The 21,733-nt window shown below is 42.5% G+C and overlaps 1 protein-coding gene across 2 annotated transcripts in view; it reads left to right on the top strand.

Moving 5' to 3' along the window:
* Positions 1 to 21,733, top strand: part of LOC101877099 (vesicle-fusing ATPase) — a 58,834-nt gene that overhangs the window by 17,099 nt on the left and 20,002 nt on the right. For both annotated transcript variants that reach the window (XM_034070142.1, XM_034070143.1), the window contains exons 4-11: positions 848 to 887; positions 3,180 to 3,346; positions 4,523 to 4,630; positions 4,786 to 4,861; positions 8,110 to 8,265; positions 17,831 to 18,030; positions 19,854 to 20,019; positions 20,565 to 20,639. In XM_034070142.1, the coding sequence (XP_033926033.1) occupies positions 848 to 887; positions 3,180 to 3,346; positions 4,523 to 4,630; positions 4,786 to 4,861; positions 8,110 to 8,265; positions 17,831 to 18,030; positions 19,854 to 20,019; positions 20,565 to 20,639 (988 nt within the window). The remainder of the gene's footprint in view (positions 1 to 847; positions 888 to 3,179; positions 3,347 to 4,522; positions 4,631 to 4,785; positions 4,862 to 8,109; positions 8,266 to 17,830; positions 18,031 to 19,853; positions 20,020 to 20,564; positions 20,640 to 21,733) is intronic.

Below are 21,733 nucleotides of genomic sequence, written 5' to 3'. Positions count from 1 at the left end.
AAAGGTGTGCTTACCTTATGTATTCATGGATGGTCATGGAGTAGACACAGGCTCTGAGATCTCCTTGTTGTGCATTCATTATGCACATAAAGTTCTTGACCACCTTTACTCTATAATAATGTTAATTCCTAGGGTTAAAAACCAAAAGCTGTGAAAGTTTGTATACTGCAGAGCCCAAAGGATGAAGAGCTGCACATTTTGCAATTAGCAAGCCAGAACTGTTGGCACAGTAAAGCTTGTAGGTTGTTGTATTACATAATTATCAAACCATTTCCCACCTGACATGCAATTCTGTGCTGCACAAATCTTTTACATGGAATTTGAAGAGACCTAGAGGATTTGAACACTTTCATTCTTACTAGTTCTCTAAACAAGTGTTGTTTTAGGTAATATTGTTCCTTAAAGCACATTACAACCATTTCCTGCAACTAATATATACAGGTAAGCTTCTAAGATGATCATGGAGTGTGTAACAGTGTTTCTTGCCTCTTGTACTACCTATTGTGTGATCAGCACCTGAGCTTTGGTAGGAAATGAGCAGAATGACAAAAGCCCTATCCAGGTTGTTATCTTCTGCCTTTGAGACAAGGGGTGACCAATAATATGAAGGAGGTTGAAGTGAATAAATTCCTAAGGTCAGAAAATAGAATTATTAATAGAAATGATTCCATGTTTTTGACTTTTCTCCTAAATTGGGGGTAGTTTTTAAGATCCCATTCTGCCCTTTTTTGCTGCTTCTTAAGGTTCTCATGGAGGAGCTGCTTTTCTGAGTAAGGATGCTGTCTCTGAGGGGGTGTTTGTTCTACCAAATGTCAGGATTTGTGATGTTGTTGTCTTGTTTTGACAGAGAAAATGGGCTGGACTCGCCATCGGGCAAGAGATAGATGGTAAGTCAGTCAGCAGCATGATGGTGACCTACCTTTATAAAAGCTGAATTCTCTATTTCCACACTGAAGTGAAACTGAATTGGAAACATCTCAGACCTTCATCCTTTCTGCAGGTAATATGAGGCCTTTGTTAGTGAAAGGGAGTTGCTTTTGTGTCTGCAGGCTTTCTGCCTCTCCATGTTTTCCAAACCTGGAGGGCTGTTTTGACTGATTTTGTCAGACATTTGCCAGTAGGGGAATCTCATTCCTTGGCTGTTTTCCCAGCTCCTTTGGGTTCAGCAAGCCCATGGGTATGGATCTTGAACTTTAAGTTAGATGTCTTTGTCTAGAGTGGATCTCTTTGCCCTTCTACACAAGTAGATGCCTCACAAATCTTGCTTGGAAGCCTGTTCTTTTTGCTAGCTGATTTGGTTTGGTTTTTATATACTGAGGAATAACCTGTAATGAAGGGGGGAGACCCATAAATGTATTTGTTTCTCACCCTTGTTTGTTTGCTGGTCACTAATGTGCCAGCTGCCTTACCAATAAGCACTGTCTAGTACTGAAGTTATCTGGGGAAGGAAACACTAGTATTCAGCACCATTAGCAGAATACTAAGAGCCTTTTAGTGATTGTACTTGTACCAGACCTTGCTATAAACTTACCAACTATGTGGGAGCATGTATTCAGAAAAATAATGCAGTAATGTTATGCAGTGACTAAATGTCATATGACTCCCTGCTGAGTGTAAAGGATTTGTAAAGCTATTCTACAGGTAGGGAGAAGTATTCATAAAAGTAGTGATTTACCAGGGCTCTTTCTTTGTCTCATTCCCTTAATAATGGGAAAACTATGTTTTAAATGTCAGTTTTAAATGGAGTCTGGTGCTTAGTGGTACAGTGAAGCTGAGTCCCCTTGAACCTCTAATAATATGGTAAAGGTTTTCCAGGTGAGTGGATATTGTTAGTTTGCCTTTGTGGAAAGGTTGAGTGCCTGGAGTGGATGTTGTTGTCTTGCCCTGGGGGTGGTTCAGCTTCCTCAGGTCCTGTGTTGCAGTTAGAGATGCACATCTGGAGAAGGGTGCTGACTGCTTCAGCTGCATTCATACTGGGAGGTCACTGGTATCTCCTCAGCATGTCCTTCTGTTTCTAGGGTGATAACAGGTTTTTGGGGCTGGTGCTGTCTATTGCTTTCTGTTCTGCATCCCCAGTGGTGCATCACTGCTCTCCTCTGTACCAGACACCCCCAGCGTTCAGTCCTTGATGTCAGGACTACTCCTATTCAGTTGGCACCTCAGTTCTGTTGATGTGACCAGATGCAAGCAAGAGACAGGCTCTCCCTGTTCTCTTACTTTGAGACATGTACCATAGCATGGTGGATGCTTGTTTTGACATCACATCTTCCCAGGCATCTGCAGGTTTGTTCTGGGACCATTTTACTGCCAAGAAGCTTGATAGGAGATATTCATTTCCCTTATTCACTTCATACTGCTTAGCGTGACTTCTGCATCAGATCACACTTTAAATTCAAAGCAAATCTCCTATAATGTGCCTTAACCCTCTGGAGAAGCATCCGTGTCTGTCCTGCAGCAACAGCCCTAAGTGGCCTCTTGTTTTGACTGATGTAACTGGTCACCTGTGTGGAGTTGGCAATATCTTCCATGCCATTTGCTTTCTGCCCCCTTTCAAGGGCTGTTGATTCTGCATTACTGAAGGAAACCTGGGGCACATTAGGATAGGCTCAAGTGTGCCTCTGGGCTCTAGGGATTGTTTCCTCTGTGTCAGAAATGAGGGGTAACTGATGCTTAGTTCTGGGCTGTAGAAGCCTGATAGATTATATTACTGCACTCCTCTGGAGAAGAGCTGGTCAGTGTGTTGCTGCAGAAAGCCAGTTATGACCTCTTGTCATTGATTTTTTGACAAGACTACTCTTAACACTTGCTTTTAAGCTTTCTGAAGACAGGTACATACAGTTTAGATGTAGGTACTGCAGATACTGTGCTACTACAGCATGTGTGATTTGGCTTTCGTTGTCCTCATCCCCCAAAGCTTGTGTGGTGTTTGAGTGCCTGTTTTAAAGGAGACTGTTAGAGATTTTAAAGAAATGCAGGGACTTTCAGTGGAGATATGTTGCTGTATCATTGATCTAATAATACAACATGAATGTAAGAGGAATAAGGGTCAGAAATAATCAGTTTTATTAAGTGCTCATTCTGAGTGGAAGAATGTGTACTGCACAATTTAAGAGTATGTTTAATATATTGTGGGGGGACTGTCCTATTCTGAAATGTGCTGTTTCTTCTTTCTTTAACAGTTTCCTTATACACTTTTGACAAGACTAAGCAGTGTATTGGCACAATGACCATTGAGATCGATTTCCTGCAGAAGAAGAACATTGACTCCAACCCCTATGACACAGACAAGATGGCTGCTGAATTCATCCAGCAGTTCAACAGCCAGGCCTTCTCTGTAGGGCAGCAGGTAGGGGGTTGCCTTTGCTTTGGAAGTCTAACATGGTCTTCAGTAACATGCCAATGCTTTTGTGCTACAGTGATGGAAGATACTGAAGAGTGCCTGGGTACCATCTCTGTGCTGCAGAGGACAGCTCATAGGCAGAGGTGGTTTGTTGTGGGAGTGGTTTCTTTGTGGGAAGTTGAACCAGCATGGCTTTCACTGAGAGCATGAACAGAGTAGTTTAAAATCTGCCCTTTCCTCATCTAAAGAAATCTGTCTTTGTGTGGAAGGATTCCCAAGGCTTGAGCCAGCTGGATTCTCTCTGGAGTGGCCTGGTTGGATATAATATTGGCAGCTCCTGGAATCTTTGAGAAGTAGCTGTTGTCTCTCTTCTGTGTAAGAGCAAAATGAACACCAGTTTTAAGTATCAGTAGCACCTTTCAAGTGCAGTGTATTTTATTATACCATTTATTGCTACTCTGAGGACTCCAGTAGTAAAATGTGGATTTGGGGGACTTCTGAAAGCTGATATCTCTGTAATTGAGCCTTCTCAGCTCTGTAGCAGGTGGGCTTCTGCCCCTGCAAGCATCTGTGATAGCCTCTGGTTTGCCATATTCTCAGGGTGAGTCGAGGTCTGCCTCTCATAGTAGTTTACAACTCACAGGGCCTTAAGTCATTTGGAAGTGTAATCTTGGAGGTTGGAATTGTGCAGAGCCTGCTTTTCTGTGGGACAGACCCTGCTTCTCATCATATTCATTCTTTCTCATTACTCTAGCACTGATTTTGAGTTTGATCCTTGTCAAACTGAAATGTGAAGGGTCAAAAGTCTTGAACTGAATTATTCTCCTTGCCTGGCCCCAATACCTAAAGAGGGAAATGTCAAGAGATGATACAGAACATTTGGTTGGGGAGAAAAGGGAGGGAAAGAGAAGCTTTTCTTGGAAAGAGAATTTTTGCTTGAATTTTTCCTATTGACTTGATCTTCTGCTACTTTTGGTCTGTTATTCTTAAATATAGCACATGAATAGCACGTGCTCAGTGCAGCAGAGCTTTACAGGGTAAAATCTACATGGAATTTGTTGGGTGGTAAACTCAGTCTTCAAGCTTGTTTCTCTTCAAAAATCCTTTGTTTTTTTCTCTTGTCAAAATCCTTTTTAGCTTTTGAGTGAATGAAACTCCCCTTCTGTTTTTTTCTTTCCACAGCTTGTGTTCAGCTTTAATGACAAGCTGTTTGGCATGGTGGTAAAGGACATGGAAGCTATGGACCCCAGCATTCTCAAAGGAGAGTCTGGAGCAAGCAAAAAGCAAAAGGTAGCCTTACAGGAATTCGTGTTCATTCCCTAGGGACTGCAGAGATCCAAGTTGCTGTTTCTTGCCTTCTGAGATGTGCTTGGAGATGGCTAAGGAGCAATCAGAAATTGAGGCTAAGAATTTAATGTAATAATTTGTTTCCCTCCCTTTGGCAGATTGAGGTTGGTTTGATTCTTGGGAACAGTCAAGTTGCCTTTGAAAAAGCTGAGAACTCCTCTCTCAATCTGATAGGTAAGTGCCACTCTAAATATTGCTTGTAAATATTGCTTGAAAATTGCTGCTTTTCAGGCCTCAGAGACTTGTATGCCTCGAAGTTTGTTTTTCTGGTCATAGCAGTTGACCAAATCCATTGAAAACTGCATCTCAGAATGTCTCCCAGGTATTGGTATGAACTAGCAGATCATAAATCATAGAATGGTTAGGAAGATGATGGGATTTAAACCCGTAGGAACTGGTCACACTTTTAGAAAGCATTCTGTAGGTGCTCAGGATTGTCTTGAAAGCCACTGCACTGAGGAGATGCCACCCCTGCAGCAGGCTCTGATGCTTCTAAACAGTGGCTTGATAAATGTCATTGTCCTCCCAGTATGAAGCTCCACAAGTCACCAACGTACTAGAGCAGTTCCACATGTATCACATATACTATGGGGTATTTAAAATAGAGAGATAGGAGGAGAAATGGTGAGTGTGACTTTAAGAGGTCCCAACAGTACCAAATTGTGGTGTGTAGAGACCTTAACTGCACTCCTAGGCCTAGATTAGAAGGGCACAATGGACCGGTAGGTCCAAGCAAAAAACAGCAGCTAGTTGAAATAGTTTAACTCTTTAAACATCTGGGAATGCTGTTTCTCAGGTCTCCCCTTCAGGAGCCTTCTCTTGTCCAGGCTGCCCCAGCCCAGCTCTCTCAGCCTGGCTCCAGAGCAGAGCTGCTCCAGCCCTCGCAGCATCTCTGTGGCCTCCTCTGGACTCGCTCCAGCAGCTCCACATATTTTACTTGGTTGATATTCAAAGTCATATAATGACCTGTAATGTTCCTCCTAGCATGTATAGGTGTGCAGAGTGTTCCTGTGGGAGAGCTGAATGGTTGGAAATAGGAATTCTTCTTGGTGATTCAATTTCGATGTCTGCAGACAAGACAAGAGTTTCTTCTGCCTCAATTTACTTCTGTCAGTTCTGTACTTTATTTAATCTTCTCATTGATCTGAGGCAGAGGTACTTAATGTGCTTTGTTAGTCTCTAGAGAATTGTAAAGCTCTGAATAATTAAATTCTGAGAGAGGAGATAAAAGTCAAGTAAGTGTCATGGAGCACTGCCTTCAATAAAGGGCTTTTCTGTTTTTTTCAGTAGAAACGAATTGTAATAATTAAAAGCAAGCCAATTCTATTTCTCCTACTTAGCATGAAATGATGTGTTCTAAACCCAGTGGCTGATGTTTGAATTCAGTCTGCAAGAACTTCATTGTGAACAGATGCAGCCAGAAGGGGGGAGTGTAGGCTAAGCTCCATGGGAAGAGGAGCATCCCTGGCCCAGTGGTCTGATCTAAAAGCTGTAGTGGAGCAGTGAGGTAATAAATACACAGTAATCAGTGAATTAAATGCTCGCTGCTGCCCTGCACAGTGCTGTGTGTAGGTGCCATATGTTATATGTACTATGAAGTTGTCCCTGAGCTGTTAGTAAAAGGCATGTTCTTGTTTGATTTGCTGCACTTGGAATTGAAATACTCGTTCCAGGTGTATTCAATCTGAGATTAACAGCAGTGTAATTCACCTAAACCCAAACTTTGGCTTAGTGTACTCACTGGACTAACTTATGCTAGGTCATGATCTGGCTCAGCTGAAGGATCTGTAGATGAGATTATGGAACAAACCAGCAAAATGCACAGTTGTAATTTTCCCCCACTGGCTTTTTAGGGGAGATAATGTCCATTTTCAAAGTGGTGGTCAAAGAGCTACAGGTCTTTGAGCCTGAAATCTGTCCCAAAGGGATCAATAGAAGCTGTAATAAAGAATTTGACTTGTGAATACCTGTCTAAAGGTGCTACACTGGGAAGGTCAGCCCTACCTCATGGTCTGACCAGAGTTCATTATGGAAATCAGAAAGCCCAGGCATAAGGGCTGACATAGGCTGCTTGATTTGCAAGGCTCTTCCAGCACAGTTCTTTATCAAAGTTTCTTTAAAAAGAATCTGAACAAAGATCTGTAAGAGAGAAGGTCCTGGCATGAGTAGATGAGTGATGAAAGGGTAGAAGTAAATAGCCAGGGCCAGTGGAGTTCAGCATGAATCTCTGCTGGGGCCTTTGCTTTTTCCTTATAATTATTGAATAAACTGGAAAAGAGAGTGAGTAATGAGGTGACAAAGCTTGCTCTTATGGATCTTGGTGACTAAGAAATCAGATGGCAGAGGGAATTCAATATAAATAAATATCAAGGGATGTGTGGGAGGAAAACCACTCCTGACCTCAGTCAAAAATGATGGCTGTTTTGGGCCAAGATCCCAGGTCTGATAGTTTCAAGGAGATGCTGGACTCATGCTCAGTAGCAGCCTCAGCCCTGTTGTCAAGAATTATTACTCATGATTAATAAAAGAACATGAACAAAGCAGAATGTAGTTTTGTACCTGTATTTAATTTACAATCAAAGCCCAGTGCATGCAATTCCTTGTCTGTCAAAGGATGTAGTAGAAATAGAGGAGACTGGAAGGAGAGCAAAGGTGTGCAAGTGTGGAGCAGCTGCTGCATAGGGAAGGAAGAACAAGCGAGGACTGCTCTGCCTGCAAAAGGCACGACAGAGGATGACACAGGACAAAGCTGGTATCATCCCAGGTAGCCTGAAAGAGGTTGGAGGCTGATACTGTTTAGAGAAGCTGTGGCTGCCCCATCCCTGGCAGTGCTCAAGGCCAGGTTGGACGCAGGGGCTTGGAGCAAGCTGCTCCAGTGGAAGGTGTCCCTATCTTTGGCAAGGGGTTGGAACTGGATGAGCTTTAAGCTCCCTTCCAACCCAAACCATTCTAGAATTAGTTACTGTTTTTTTCAGATACAGGACTTAGGAGACATGAAATGAAGCTGGTAGGAGCTGGTTCAGAAACATGAAAGGAGGTGTTTGGTTGTGCAGGCAGTGGCAGGCATGGTGAGATGCTGTAGGGCACTCTGGGTTCCAAATTTACATGGTTCCATGGACACCTAGGTGAATTTGTGACAGAGAAACCTACCATGGATCTTTATACAAAGGAGCAACACCTGGCTTGTGATATCCCTGAAGTGGGCTATTGGAAGGCTGGGAAGATAGTTGAATGACTAAGTAGGAGTCTCTGGTATGTTGCCCTTGCATCCTTGTTGTAGTGCATCCTCCTGGCTAACATCTGCTAGGGCCAAACTTCATGTTAACTGGACATGGGTCCGACCTGGTAGAACTGGTTTGCTGTACTTCTGTTTGCTGTATTCTGCTGTGCTCTGCGTTTGGACTGATTTCTTGGTTTTGCAGGTAAATCAAAGACCAAGGAGAACCGCCAGTCTATCATCAACCCAGACTGGAACTTTGAGAAGATGGGCATTGGGGGCCTGGACAAAGAATTCTCCGATATTTTCCGGCGAGCTTTTGCTTCTCGAGTTTTTCCACCTGAAATTGTGGAGCAAATGGGTGAGTGTAATCCAGAGAAGTATGGCTGGGATACAGGCTACAGCCTACTTCTGGTTTGTAAAGGCTGAGTATCAACTAACAGCCTTAGGATGCTATAACAGCAGTTTCTTAGGGATCTAGTAGACTAACAAAGCCTGTTCTTCCCCTCTTGCTGCTGAATGTGTTTCTTATGCTTGTTACTTGGCTAGAGAAGGGGACAAAGAAACAACATGAATACTCAACACTGAATGAATGAGATACATGGTTTAAGTGAATACTTTCCTGTTGGAATTGAAATTCTTTTGGGTGCTGCATTTATTTGTAGCAGTGAGACTGAATGCTCCTATTCCTGACTTACTGAGCTGTCTATATAGGTCAAAGGAAAGTGTCTTAAAGATCCTGCTCTATATATTAAATATCTGTTGTCCTGGATTATGTGTCCAGTTGCATTGTAAACCTATGTCCTTCTCACCTGGGAAATAGAGCATCTTATGTGACCTATGCTTGGTCAGATTTGAAGTGCTGGAGAGGATGCACAAGCTGTGGCATGCCTTGGGGTTTGTGAAATAAAAGCTCAGGTTCTAAATATAACATTTCAGGGGGGAGGGCTGGGGGAAGGAAAGGCAGTCCCATGACTTTGTAAGCATGTGCTGGCAGGTGGCTAAATGGTGCTGGTTTTGATTTGTAGTAAGCAGTATGCAGCTGCAGGTGTCTTATTTTGTCCCATAAAGTGGCTGGTGCTATTATAGCTGGTCCTTGTTCTCTGAATATAATCTCTGTGGGTTCATATTTAAACTTGGAACCTGTAGCTGTATAATTCCTGTGCATGTTTATATTTCTTGATCCCCCTTCCCTCTCCCCACACATGAGGCAATCGAGCTTTTGATTACAAAGCTGATTTTCATCAGAAGATGGGTCCTGTTTGTGTGTGGCTGTTTTCAGTGCTTGTGGAATCAATGTTAAACTTCCCTGTGAAGTGAGTTAGGTTTTTTCTTAGTGATTTGAACATTTAGGGAGAAACACTGGGGAAACCCTGCAGGCCAAGTCCAACTGGTGCACAATTCTCTCCTGCCTTTTCACTTCACATCCATCTGATAGCAAAGGCTTTCTGGGGGCTGATGTTGGGTCGCTGGGTTTTTGCAGCTGTGAGCAAGTCATAACTTCTCTGTTTCTGCTTGACAGTATCACATACTTAAATTTGTTAAATATTTATGCAGAGAGAGGAAATGAGAGAAATGGTGTTGGCTGTGGAAACAAAAGCTTTTACTTGGATACTCTGTTGTGCCCAGTTCAGAAATGCTGCTGACAGCTGATCTTTGGAGAGCCCAGCATCCCAAACTGGAAATTTTCTTACCTTTTGAAGCAGTTATCATTGCAGTGCAGAGTCCTTAGGTGTGACCATATGTTAAGGTAAAAGGTGTGCACTTTGGGAATTCTCATCAGTGTCACTGGGCTGTGATGAGAAACTGTTAGTAGAATAGAGATAATTAGAGCTTGTTTTCATTTTCTGTGACAGGGTTGGAATTGGGTGATCTCTAAGGTCACTTCCAACCCATACCATTCTGTGATTCTCTGACTGGGTGGTAGCTGTTCAACTTCTCTGGTGTGTTCTGTCTGGCAGTACAGTAAGCAGTCATGTGTCAGACTACAATTGCATTCCCTTGGTATTATCATTAGCTGAATTAACCTGTCAGCTGGGCACTCCTTGGGAGTGATGAGCAGCAGCTACCTTTGCCATGGAGGACCTACATCTTCACCAGGTACCTCTGGAGAGGGTTGGAATCCTTGCTGACTGCAGGAGGAGGTTGTGGAGCTGCTTTGCAGGGTGTGCTGTTCACATGGTTCCTCCTCTTGGTGTTGCTTAATACAGGAAGACAAAGGTTCTCTGAAGGACCACTTGTATTTTGATTACCCTGGGCAATGAATTAAAGGTGTGCCATAGTATTTATATAAATACACAGACCCTTACGTGTGCGTGTTTACACACATACTCCACAAAGCAGCATTTTTCTGGTAAGAAGGTAGGCTCCCAGCAGAGCTCTCAGCTCTGTGATGAACCCCAGGGCTAAAGAGCTTATCTGAAATGTGAAAAAACAAAGCTTTCTGACATTCATTTGCTTTGCCTTAGTTAGAACTTGCTCTTAACTATATTTCAGATCTGAAATGTCAGTGTGACAGCTGTTCACCTTTGTATGTAATTTATTGGGAAAGGAAAAGAAGGAATTTGCTTGCTATCTGGTGCTCTAGTGCTCACCCAGAGCTGGGTTTTGCCCAGTGCTCACAGACTGCAACTCCCATGCCAAATGCAATAAATATTTCTGTCCTGTAACTACATAGAGGCTCTATAGACCCTTCAGAGATTACTTACAGTTTGTGTGTGGTGTATCTAACTTCCAAGGAATGTGCTGGGTTTGGAGCATATAAATCAACAGTAGTTAACCATATCATCCAAGGGTGTAAATGCTACTCTGATGCTACAGTCTTTGGTTTATCCAAGAAAAGAAGCCTTAGCTCAGCTTCAGCTGGTCATTAAACCTTGCCATAGCTCCCTGCTGCCTAAGGGGCAATTTACTTTTCCATACCCACGCTTTTCCCAGCAGAAATGGAAATAAATAAATCTGGATGAGGGTTGAGGAAGGTGTCTTGGAACAAAAAGGGCTTTTCTTTCTTAGTGCCCTCTGAGGCCTCCCTGGCAGTGATATTTAAAGGAAGGAGCTTTACACTTGCAGGGCACTTTCAGCTGGGAAGGGATTTGTCTGATTTGTAGCACATTAATTGTTGTAAAGGCCACTGGTAAAGCAGATTCTGGAGGTACATGTTGTTACAGTGCATTAACAGGTATAGAAATCTTTGGTGTTACAGTCCTCTTAAAAGATTGAAATACAACCAGAAAGAACCCAAATTCCTCACCCTTTCCTCTTACCATCACTAAGTAGGTTAAGTCAGACTTTTCCAAGGTGATTGGAAGCCTTTGTAAGATGTCCTCTGACCTCTTGGGATCAATTGGTTTTGGAGCTCTGTATTTTTGGGTCCAGATCACTGTATAAAAATGAAGTATTAACAAAACACAAGATGAACATTCACGTTAGCAGATAGTCAGGTATTTTCTTCCTTGGATTCTGCCTGTGAGGTGGAGGCTTGTCTTTTAAGCTACCTTAAAAATGGATACATTAATGTTCTTGAAGTACTCAGATATTATAAGAGAGGAGTAATAATGGAAAGGATCTCATGCAGTCTATTCTTAAAATAGGATCATTTTAATGAAAGAATGGGTGTCAGACATGTCTAACCTGTAACTGAGGTGACAGGAATGGCAGAGCATCCCAAGGAGGCCTATTGCACCGCTTCCAGCATCTTCACCATCAGCAGTTTTCAAGTGTTCTCAGGCTTGCAGCAGTTCATACATTGCTTATTTCTGTTATGGTTTTGGACGAGGCTTTTATGTACTTGTCTGTGTTTCTCTTCAGTATTCTCAAGGCTGAGATCTCAGATTCTCACACCATTCCATAACCTCTGGATCACCAATCCTTGTTGCTTCTGTTCCCTTGGTCATTTCTTCACCGCTTAGAAGCGTGATGACCAAAACAGGGCACAGTAGTAGAAGTGCTCATCAATTCCAGCTCACTTGGTGGCTTTTGCCTGTGTCTCAGTATATATGCTTCTTTATAATCCTCAGGAGGGTGATTTTTCAGTTTTGCAACATGCATGTAATTAATTATTCCTACCCCAATTTAGAAACTGGTGCATCAAGTGAATTTAATCCTGCCCATCAGTTTATTTGTAGATCTTGGCTTTGTAATGTGCAGATATAATAGGTGTCTTCTCTCCCATCTTCCAGGCTATTAATAAAAGCACTGCATACCAGTAAATACAGGCTGGATCCTTTCTTGTTGTGCTTTAACGTTTGTAGGGTTTTTTCCATTAACTTTGTGTTTTTTATTCAGCTTATGTTTTTCCTACATGCTTATGAAGGTTTATAAGACCTATTTACAGCTTTATGAAAGTCTAAATCTCCCTCTATTGCTTTATTTGTTTTTTCATAGAATCATAGAATGGTTAGGGTTGGAAAGGACCTGAAGATCATCTAATTCCAGCCCCTCTGTGTGTGACTTCCTACCCTTTCCTAGAGGGAAGTTGTCTCAGGCTGATCTAAGAAATTCCTTTTGGCTATTTCTTGTATCCTTGCTTTTTTTCCTACTTACTTTAAGAGATATTGTGCCAGAATTTTCCAGTAATAAAGTTAGTGATAAGACCAGATCACACAATCAATGAACAGCTGAGATTGACAGGGATCTCTCAAGATTTAGTCCAAGCCCGTGCCTCCCTTCCTTTTCCCTTTATAACATTATGGATGACATCCACTTTCAACCTGCAGTGTCTCCCCCACCCTGTCCAAGTCTCAGTGACTTTGAGATGATTTCACCCACTCTGAGTGCTCTTTTGTGATGTTCATGTCCAGGTAATCTGCAGGTATCTAATGTGCTTGAGGGCTGCCTCTTGTTCTTTTCCTACTCCTGTTTCCTGTTCCTGCCCATTTGTCAGTGGTCTTCGTAATAGCTGCCACATAACACATGAAGTCTTCATTTGTGTAAAGAAGTATTTAGCAGTTTGAACTTAGTATTTTCTTTTGTTAGCTTTTCTTAATTGAGAAGTGTATCAATGCTTCCTCCTGATGTGGTGATAAAATGAATTCCTCTACTCACACTGAAGCACATGGTTCCCTGTGGCCAGTGAGGCTGAATCTGGTCACTTAACTCTTCCTCCACTTAGGAAGAAAGGAAGAAAGGAAGAAAGGAAGAAGGAAAGAAAGAAGGAAAGAAGGGAAGAAACCTCTGTGTGCACTTTCTTTGTGGAGGACTGCTAGGCACACTGTGTAAATCTGTTCACATATTGAATTGCTGAATGCAGTCTTGGCCTTTGTATCAGAAAGGATGCAGTAAAACTGGAAGCACTTTGCAGGAAGTCATCATGATGGTTGGACCAGAAAAGCTGTGGATTGGCTTGAAGATCTTCAGCCTTGGGAAGAGACCAGTGGGAGAGATACGAGAGAGAGGACTTCAAAACTCTGCATGGCCAGGAAAGAACAATGTTTGCTCTTTCGACACAGGGAGGTGAAAATGTGGAGGTCACAGATAGCAGGCTTGGGAGGAAGGGAAGGGGCTTGACACAAAGTATGCTCTAAGGAATTTCTGTGTGGATGGCCATAGTCATGTACTGAGAAGACTTTTGCTCTTGCTTCACCTGGCTGCAGTTGTGGTGTTAGTTAGCAGGCAGCATCACTACTTGGCAATCACAATTTTAGTCCAGCTGGAAAACCAAGCCTTGAGACATCCCAGTCACCTTGTTATGTTGATACTTGTTTATGCTGTAATGCTCTGTGGGTAAGTGTTCTGTAAGACATTTACAAATTACACCATGTTCACTTTCTAAGTAGACAGAAGTGATCCAGCTTTATTCCAAAAAGGAGAAAATGCTGGTGAGATTTATGGCTATTAACATCCAGGTGGGAAATGCCTGTAAACATCAGCTACTGTGTTCAGCAATCCATCCAACAGCTCTGCATGATCTTCAGCTTAAAGTAGCTGCATTCTTGTAGCTTCTCTATTAAGAGGCAGAGGCATTTATTCTTCTGCTACAGTGGTGACTTCTTTTAAAGATGTTTTTTTTGGTAGATGCTCTTATCAAAATCCCCTTTTCTGCGAGTCCTGATTTTGTTTGTGTAGCCAAAGGCATTCCGTTGGGAGCTTCTCTAAAGCTGATTTATTTTCATTTTTATCAGATTCCATCAGAAATTGATAAATGTCCTGCCATTGTCATAAATCTAGTTATTATTTCCTTATATATGCGTGCATTAAACTTCTCACAGCCAAACCAGGTATGCTAAGAAAGCTATGGGAAGACCTTACTGACTTGGTTGTTTTCTCTTTGCAGTGACAAACGATTTGATAGATCTAGGAACTGGCTATTGAGAGTCCTTTTAAAATAACCCCTTCTGGTTTAGGTGTAGCCTTTGCCCTGTCTCAGATTTGAATTAAAAACACAAACAAGTTACTTGAGTCTTGCTACTTGTCGGTAGCACATAAATCCAACAGGAAGATTAACCGGAGGCTGGAGTAGTTCTGGGTTTACAGGATAAGAGGAGGGGAAAATCCCAATCAGCTATATTTTGGGGGAAATTTTGCCTGTGTGGCAGGTGAAGTCTGGGAACCCTGATCTGACTCAAACCTGCTTGAAGATGAATGCGCGAAGATAAGCATCTCTCCCTGATGTGTGCAGGATCGGTACTTCACATCCCTGCAGTTTCCCCAGTAGGTTCATCTCAATGATACAATCACACCAGAATGCTTTGATTTTAATTAAAAGGGGAATTACACTCCCAAGGAGAAAATCCCTGTTATACTTAAGCATTCTTCTGATCTCTCAAAAGAAGCGACTAGTGAGAGCTGAACAAATAAACTTGATCTTGTCTTTGGGTAAGTGACGTTCTGGTCAAAATAGCATTTGACTTCTCTTGGTAACACACATAACTTTCCCATTCTTACCAGGTTTTATGATTTTTTCCCTAATGTTTTGTGCAGAATGTTTCCCATGTTGGTATATTTTAGTTCCTGTTAACGTATTTATTCAGCCTCTAACGGTATGTCATTAAACTTCATCATTAAGTATCACATTACAGGAATGACCTTTGATTTGGAGGCCTAAAGGTAGGCTGAAGGAGTCAGAGATGTCTGCACTGCTAAATCATTTGTGTTTAGAAGATTCTCATAATAGTATTGACATTTGGGCTGCATTGGTGAAAACAGCAAAGGGGAGATAAACTTAATCAAAATTCCTTTGTGGTGCCCAGGATCCCACTGTGATCTGAGACATCACATTTGTGGTTTGTCATCACCTGCCTATTTTAATAAAGTCCTGCTTGTGTTTAGAGCTTACTTAGGCAGGTGAACACAGCTCTGCAGGGAGATCTCTACTGTGGTGGCTAGTGGCAATTGTATTGGAAGGAGACCTAATTGCCTTGGTTTCAGGAATGTTCTTCCATCTGACTAAGACCCAGCTCTCAATGTTACTCATTCAGTGGCAACCAAGTCGTGGAGGAGATGGTCATAATGTCGTTGATATTCAGATGTGGGGGAACTAAAGCCTGAGTATGGAATACCCAGCATTGGCTGAGCTTGTCTGGGTATGATTTGGTAGTTGTTCAGTTGTCTCTGGGTACCTGCTGTGCCCCAGAGCTGGTGTTTGTGCTCTGGAGGGGTGAACAGCAAATGGCATTAGAGTATAGCTGAGGGCTTGGGCGAGCAGCTGAAGCAGTAGCCAGCCTTTGACCAGTATTCTTTCTTTTTCTTCCTCCAGCAGCTACTCTCCTTTATTAAGTAAGAGATGATGCTTTCTCATGATCAGCAAATTTGAATAGGAAGAGGGTCAAAATGCTAAGAGGCTTTCTAAGCAAGTTTATCCAAAGGCCAGAGTGCTCCAGCTGGAACTGCTGCTTTGCCTTTTGCTTTCCATATTCTCCCAATGTGGGACATGAGACAACCATAGTCCTTTGTGAAAGCTATGTTAGCTTGGGTAGAGGAAGGGAATATTGGAGCTTTTCAAGAAGTTCGAGCTTTTGGGGCTGTAGAAGAGAAGCTTCTGGTGACTATAATGAGGTTGTACCTCCTTCTAGAAGAGAGAGTGTGGATTGCAGGAGAGCTAGGGGGGAAAAAAGTAGGACCAGCCTGTTCTTTGTGTTCTTTGAAAGCATACTAGAGAAAACTAATCCTCCACAGCACAATTTCTCTGCCTCTCTCTGGATGCTCCCAGGCCTGTTTGCATACATGTGCCCTGACTTGCCAGTAGCCTTTTGATAGCCTCTCTGGTTGAGCACAGCAGAGCTGTCTGAGCATCAGTTTGCTTGGGATTTCCCTTCAAAGCATCACTCATCATCGAAATCCTGCTTTGTGCTGTTTGGCTACAAAGGTGATCATGTTCCCTCATGAAACACGTTAACAATACCTTTCGTGACATTGATTTGACAGAGAGAGCTTTTAATTTATCTACGCCTCAGTCGTTCCTGTGCAAAATTCATCTTTACTGACAGTCTATGGTGTTTATGTACTTGACTCGTAGATGCCTGAACGTTGACTAAGGAATTCTTCTTAGCTGAAGCTCTTGAATTTTATCTTTTGTAGGAAGTTTTTTATCTGCAGAGAAGCCCCGAAAAACCCTTCAGCTTTATTCCTGTGCTCCTTCAATGCAGCACTAGTGCTCTGTGGGACTTTGGCAGGGATCAAATCCTCCTCATAGCAGTGTTCTCCTGAATCTTCATGCCAGTGTATGGACAACCTGAAAGAGAAAGTGAGCAGTGCATGTGGGTAATAGAAATTGTTGTGTTGAGCAGTTATTTAGATTGAATTCTTTATTGCTGTAATATTCAGGAGTAAATGAAATCACAGTTGAGTGTCAGTAAGTTAATAAAGGATTAAAGTACTTGTTCTGGAAAGGCAGAAGGTTGCTGTGAGGTCTGTGTACTTGTGAGGGCTCTTGTGTGGTTAAGGTCTTGCTTTTTACCTCAGACAATTAATACCTTGAGATTTCTAAGGTTTAGGTAAATTTTCTTGAAACAAGTAGGGGGGGGTTCATCTTCAAATAGGTTCCTCTGTTTCCCTAGAGGAGAGAATTTAAATGCCAGTGCTCCTGCACAGTGTTCAGAGTCCTCTTATTGGAGTGAATGTTTCGGGTCTTCCTGGTTACAGGTCAAGCTTTTGGGGCTGATGGTTCTAGTGGTTCTTAAAAGCCTTTTTATTTTCTCAGTATTTCTTCTGTGAACTTGAAATTATAACTAAGTGTATTGTAGGGAACTCATCAAAGCCCAGTACAGGGGTAAAAAGTTAGGCCATTATTAGATGATACTTCTTGTTTTCTCTTTCAAGAATCAGACTAATGTGTTTGATCCATGTCTACACTGGGAGCTCAGAGTCTGTTGAGTAACTCTGAGGGTCTCATGCTTTGTTTTCCTTACATACGTGAAAATTAAACTCAGTTGGAGCTCTCCTGTGAAGAAAGGCTTCCTTTGTAGGTGCTTTGTAGGCACTTTTTCCTCTGGGAGAGAGAAACCAACCAGGTGCAGTGTATGCCTGTCCTGAATTGCTAGTACATCTTGGCTTGGTGTTCAGGGCATATAGTGATACAAAAGAAGTGTCTGCAGCCCCTCAGCATCCCTAGAGTTTTGGGTTTTGTTGAACTGAAAAGTTATTCACGTGTTTACCAAGTGGTCTCTATTGGTTTGGATTCCTAACCAGAAGTTATAATTCAGCCTCTCAGTCCTTAGCTGTTAGCTTTGTGTGCTGAATGCATGCAAGAGCATTTGTGCTGTTCCATGGGTTATTTTTCCTGGCCTTTGCCACATCATTGGAATGGGTCTGACCCAGCTTGGGAGTTCTGTGTTTGAAATTCGCTGATAAAGGCACTAAGTAGAGCTAAGACTGATGTACATTGCAGCCTGATACCTGTAATAGCACTACTGTAAGCAGCAATTCCCTCTTCCCTATACTGCTCTTTCCAGCAAAAGCCTGCTTTCTAAACATGTTCTCTCTTGTTCTAGGCTGCAAGCATGTGAAAGGCATCCTCTTGTATGGACCTCCAGGCTGTGGTAAAACACTTATGGCGAGACAGATTGGCAAGATGCTGAATGCCAGAGAACCAAAGGTGGTCAATGGTCCAGAAATCCTCAATAAATATGTGGGCGAGTCCGAGGCCAACATCCGCAAGCTGTTTGCTGATGCAGAAGAAGAACAAAGAAGGGTAATGCAAACATAGATAAATGGCATGGTCAGGATGAATGTGCCTAAAGAATGGCCGGAAAAGAGGTTTATAATCAGAAAATTACTGCTTGCATTAAAAGCCTGAGTCACTCCTTAGCTTGTGATTATAGTTATTCCCTGCAAGTCAGGGAATATTAGTGTTCTACAAATGGACACGCTGGCCATTGGAAAAGCAGTCTTGGAACCTGACAAGGTAGCTGGCTTTCTAGCCAGCTGTGCTGAAGATGGACAGTTAGCTTTAAATCCACGCAGGGTTATCTTCAAGTGATACAATAAGGCCCATCATGCTGTGGGTTGTATTATGGAGTGTCACCTGCTCCAAAAGTGCTGAAAATGGCACACATTTTGCTCTTTCTTTTCTCTTTGGTGGGGGAGACATAATCTAGTTGGATTTTTTGCTGCTACTAAATTCAGGTGGCACATATCATAGGCTGAATTTCAAATAAGCTTTCATGGGTCCAGTTTTTGGGTTACAGCCTTACACATGTATTATAAGCCTTAACGTGCTGTATCTGATAAGTCGTTATTTTTCCTCAGCAGAATGCTAATGGATGGGGTAGTGTCTCGAAACCAGAGAGGATAGATCTTTTAAATTGGAAGTGGAGATGAAGATTCTGTTTGTCCTAAGCTTGTTTTTTAATTATCCATTACTTGAATCAGCTGTCAAAAGCCCTGTCTTTAGTTTAAGGGTGCAAATACTTATTTCATGTATGCTGTAGTAGTTTTCCTGCTGTGGATCAATTCATCTTGATAGATCTTTCTTGTACAATGTCAGGCAAGTCACAGCTGAATACAGGGAGGGCTTTTCAGAAGATATTAGCAAAGGACATGGTATCCCTTAATTTTATTTGCTCCTAAGAAGGCTGCAGGTTTTGACAGTGGTTTGAAATAACTTCATTTTCTTCTGCAGAAAATTTATTAATCAGTAAGTCAGCTTTGCATGGTAACCCATCCCGATGGAAATGGTCTCCTCTCTGCTTATTGCAGTCTAAGTGAAAGCTGTGAGCTGCTTTTCCTTTGCAATAACACACCTGTTAAAATAGGCTTTATAATGGCTGGAGGGAATGGTCTTGATGACAAGTTGCAAGATTAAAAAGGTCTCGAAAAGGTTGCTATTGTAATGACTTGTGTCTAGGGCAGATTGCCAGGGACAGCACATTTACCCAGCGTTAATATGGTCTCCACTGGCCACAAAAGATGTTTGAGAGGTGGAATTTGAAGGGAAGAAGCTTCATAATACAGTCACAAAAAGTATCCTGTTCTCTTACCAGCTGCAACTGCTTCACCTTTGAGTGAACCTGGAAATCAGCAGTTCTGTTCCTGATTGGCACCGAACAAATGGGCTCCTTAAAAATGTTCAGAACAAAGCTACTCTGGCAAGGCCTATATTTACTCACTTCAGTGCAACCAGGAGTATTTCCCACACTGGGTGCATGCCTCCACAGATGTACTTCATTCTCCATCTCCCTTTTGGGTGGCTTTCCCAGATACCCAGTACCGTGACCCTGTGTCTGAGCTGTGTGTTCCAGCTTTGGGCTTGTGCTTTTCCCATTCAGCCTAGTCCTCTTCCTTGGATATCAGCTGTGAAACCGTATGTTTGGGCAAAGCCTACCAACCATCCCATTTTGGAGGATGGCACGATGTTATTCTGGGAAGGGGTCACACATAACGTGATACTAAAAGCCCTTAGAGCTATCAGTGTTCTGTATCTGTGGGGCTGAGCTTGTTGAGAAGTTACTGTTTTGTTTGGATGGCTTTCAGTGAGGACTTGTGGCATTCCTGACATGTTTTTCTCTCCCCTAGCTTGGAGCAAACAGCGGTGTGCATATCATCATTTTTGATGAGATTGATGCAATCTGCAAGCAGAGAGGAAGCATGGCGGGGAGCACTGGAGTTCATGATACTGTTGTAAACCAGTTGCTGTCTAAAATTGATGGCGTAGAGCAGCTCAATAACATCCTAGTGATTGGTATGGTGGTGCTTACTTTTCTCTGTTACTGTGTTCTGGTTGAAAACTGCTGATACTTTCCTCATTGCAGGTCAACTAAGTTATCATTAATGGTATTAGATCTGTTTGGACTAATCCAAACTGAATGTCTGCTATTTGCCAAGCATCAGGAGCAGATTCAAAGGGAGATAGCACTCAAATTTGCTGATACTGCGGCTTTCAAAAACTTCCTTCTTTTGCTTTTGATAACAAGTGATTCATAATCTCTGAAAACTTGCAAGGAATGATATGTATTGGCATATGAAGGACTGGGGCTTCTCTAGCTGTGTTGTCTAGTTGACCTGGTGCCAGGAGCCCTGCAGACACAGTCACAAGTATGGGCTTGATTCCTATTGACTCTACTTCAGGGCATGACTTTTCCTGTATTTCTGAAGATGGGGATGTTTTACCTGTTTACTTGAGATTCTTTGGGGTATCTTCTTAACTCTGCGGGCTGTGTTCAGGAGTTGGAGATACACTTAGTGAACTCAAATAGTGCTGATTTTGGTTTTTAACTTTGAATTTAGGAATGACCAACAGACCTGACCTGATTGATGAGGCTCTGCTGAGACCAGGGAGGCTGGAGGTGAAAATGGAGATTGGTAAGCAAGTTGGCATAGTGCAATGCATAAGCTCACATGTACTTAATAATAAAGCAAATATTTATCATAATGTGAACAGTTAACCAGGATGGCAGAGGGGCTAAATTTCATTCAGCTCCCTCCATAACATTACAGGTTTAGTACCTGCATCTTTAGTTGGCAAAACTAAGCAAGGCATTAGAATAAATGATCAGATGATAAGAACTGACCGCTGCTGGGGACTATGGACATCTTAAAATGTCTTTTCACATACTCTCAAGCACAAATAGTAATCAGTGCAAATCATCAGACTGTTGGGCCCACCAAGATGCATCCCAGGATGATGTAGTCACAGAGCTACTCTCCACTGTATTGGAAAAGTCATAGCAGGAAGGCAGAGTTCACAGACTGGGGAAAAGGGAATGTCACACCTGCTTGATAAAGGAGGAGGAAGGTGCCTCCTAGGAGCTCCTGACCAGTTAGCCTCACCTCAGTGCCCAGCAGGATCATAGAACATCCTCCTGGAAGATATGCTGAAACACATGGAGGACAGGGAGGTGATTAGAGACTGGAGACATAGCTTTACAAAGGGCAAATTGTGCCTGACTAATCTAGTGGCCTTTTATAGTGGAGGAACTGTGTTGGTGGGTAAATGATGAGCTACAGATGTAATTTACCTTGACATCTGTAGGGACTGATAAGGTCCTCCACAGCATTATTACCCCTGAATGGGAGAAATTGGAGTTTGATGGATGAAATGTTAGATGAGGAATCGGCTGGATGCCATGTCCAGAGAGTTGTAGTCGATGGCTCAAGGGCAATTCCCAACATCAGGACAGCCTGGAGGATAGATGGATAGATTGATGGCAGCCCTGTGGGGAAAGATTTTGGGATACTGGGGGTTGAAAAGCTGGACATGAAGCAGCAGTGTGCACTTACAGTTCAGAAAGCCAATTGTACCAGGGCTGCATCCAAAGCAGCGTGGCCAGCAGGTCGAGGGAGGGGGGGTTGGAACTAGATGATCTTGAGGTCCTTTCCAATCCTAACTATTCTATGATTCTGCACTTAGTGTAATTGAATGTTCTCAAACAAAAAACACTGTCAAATACTCTACT

Source organism: Melopsittacus undulatus, chromosome 17, assembly GCF_012275295.1.
Source record: "Melopsittacus undulatus isolate bMelUnd1 chromosome 17, bMelUnd1.mat.Z, whole genome shotgun sequence".
Classification (NCBI taxonomy): domain Eukaryota; kingdom Metazoa; phylum Chordata; class Aves; order Psittaciformes; family Psittaculidae; genus Melopsittacus; species Melopsittacus undulatus.
The sequence above is the reverse complement of the archived record's forward strand: the minus strand, read 5'-3'. Positions and strand labels throughout refer to the sequence as shown.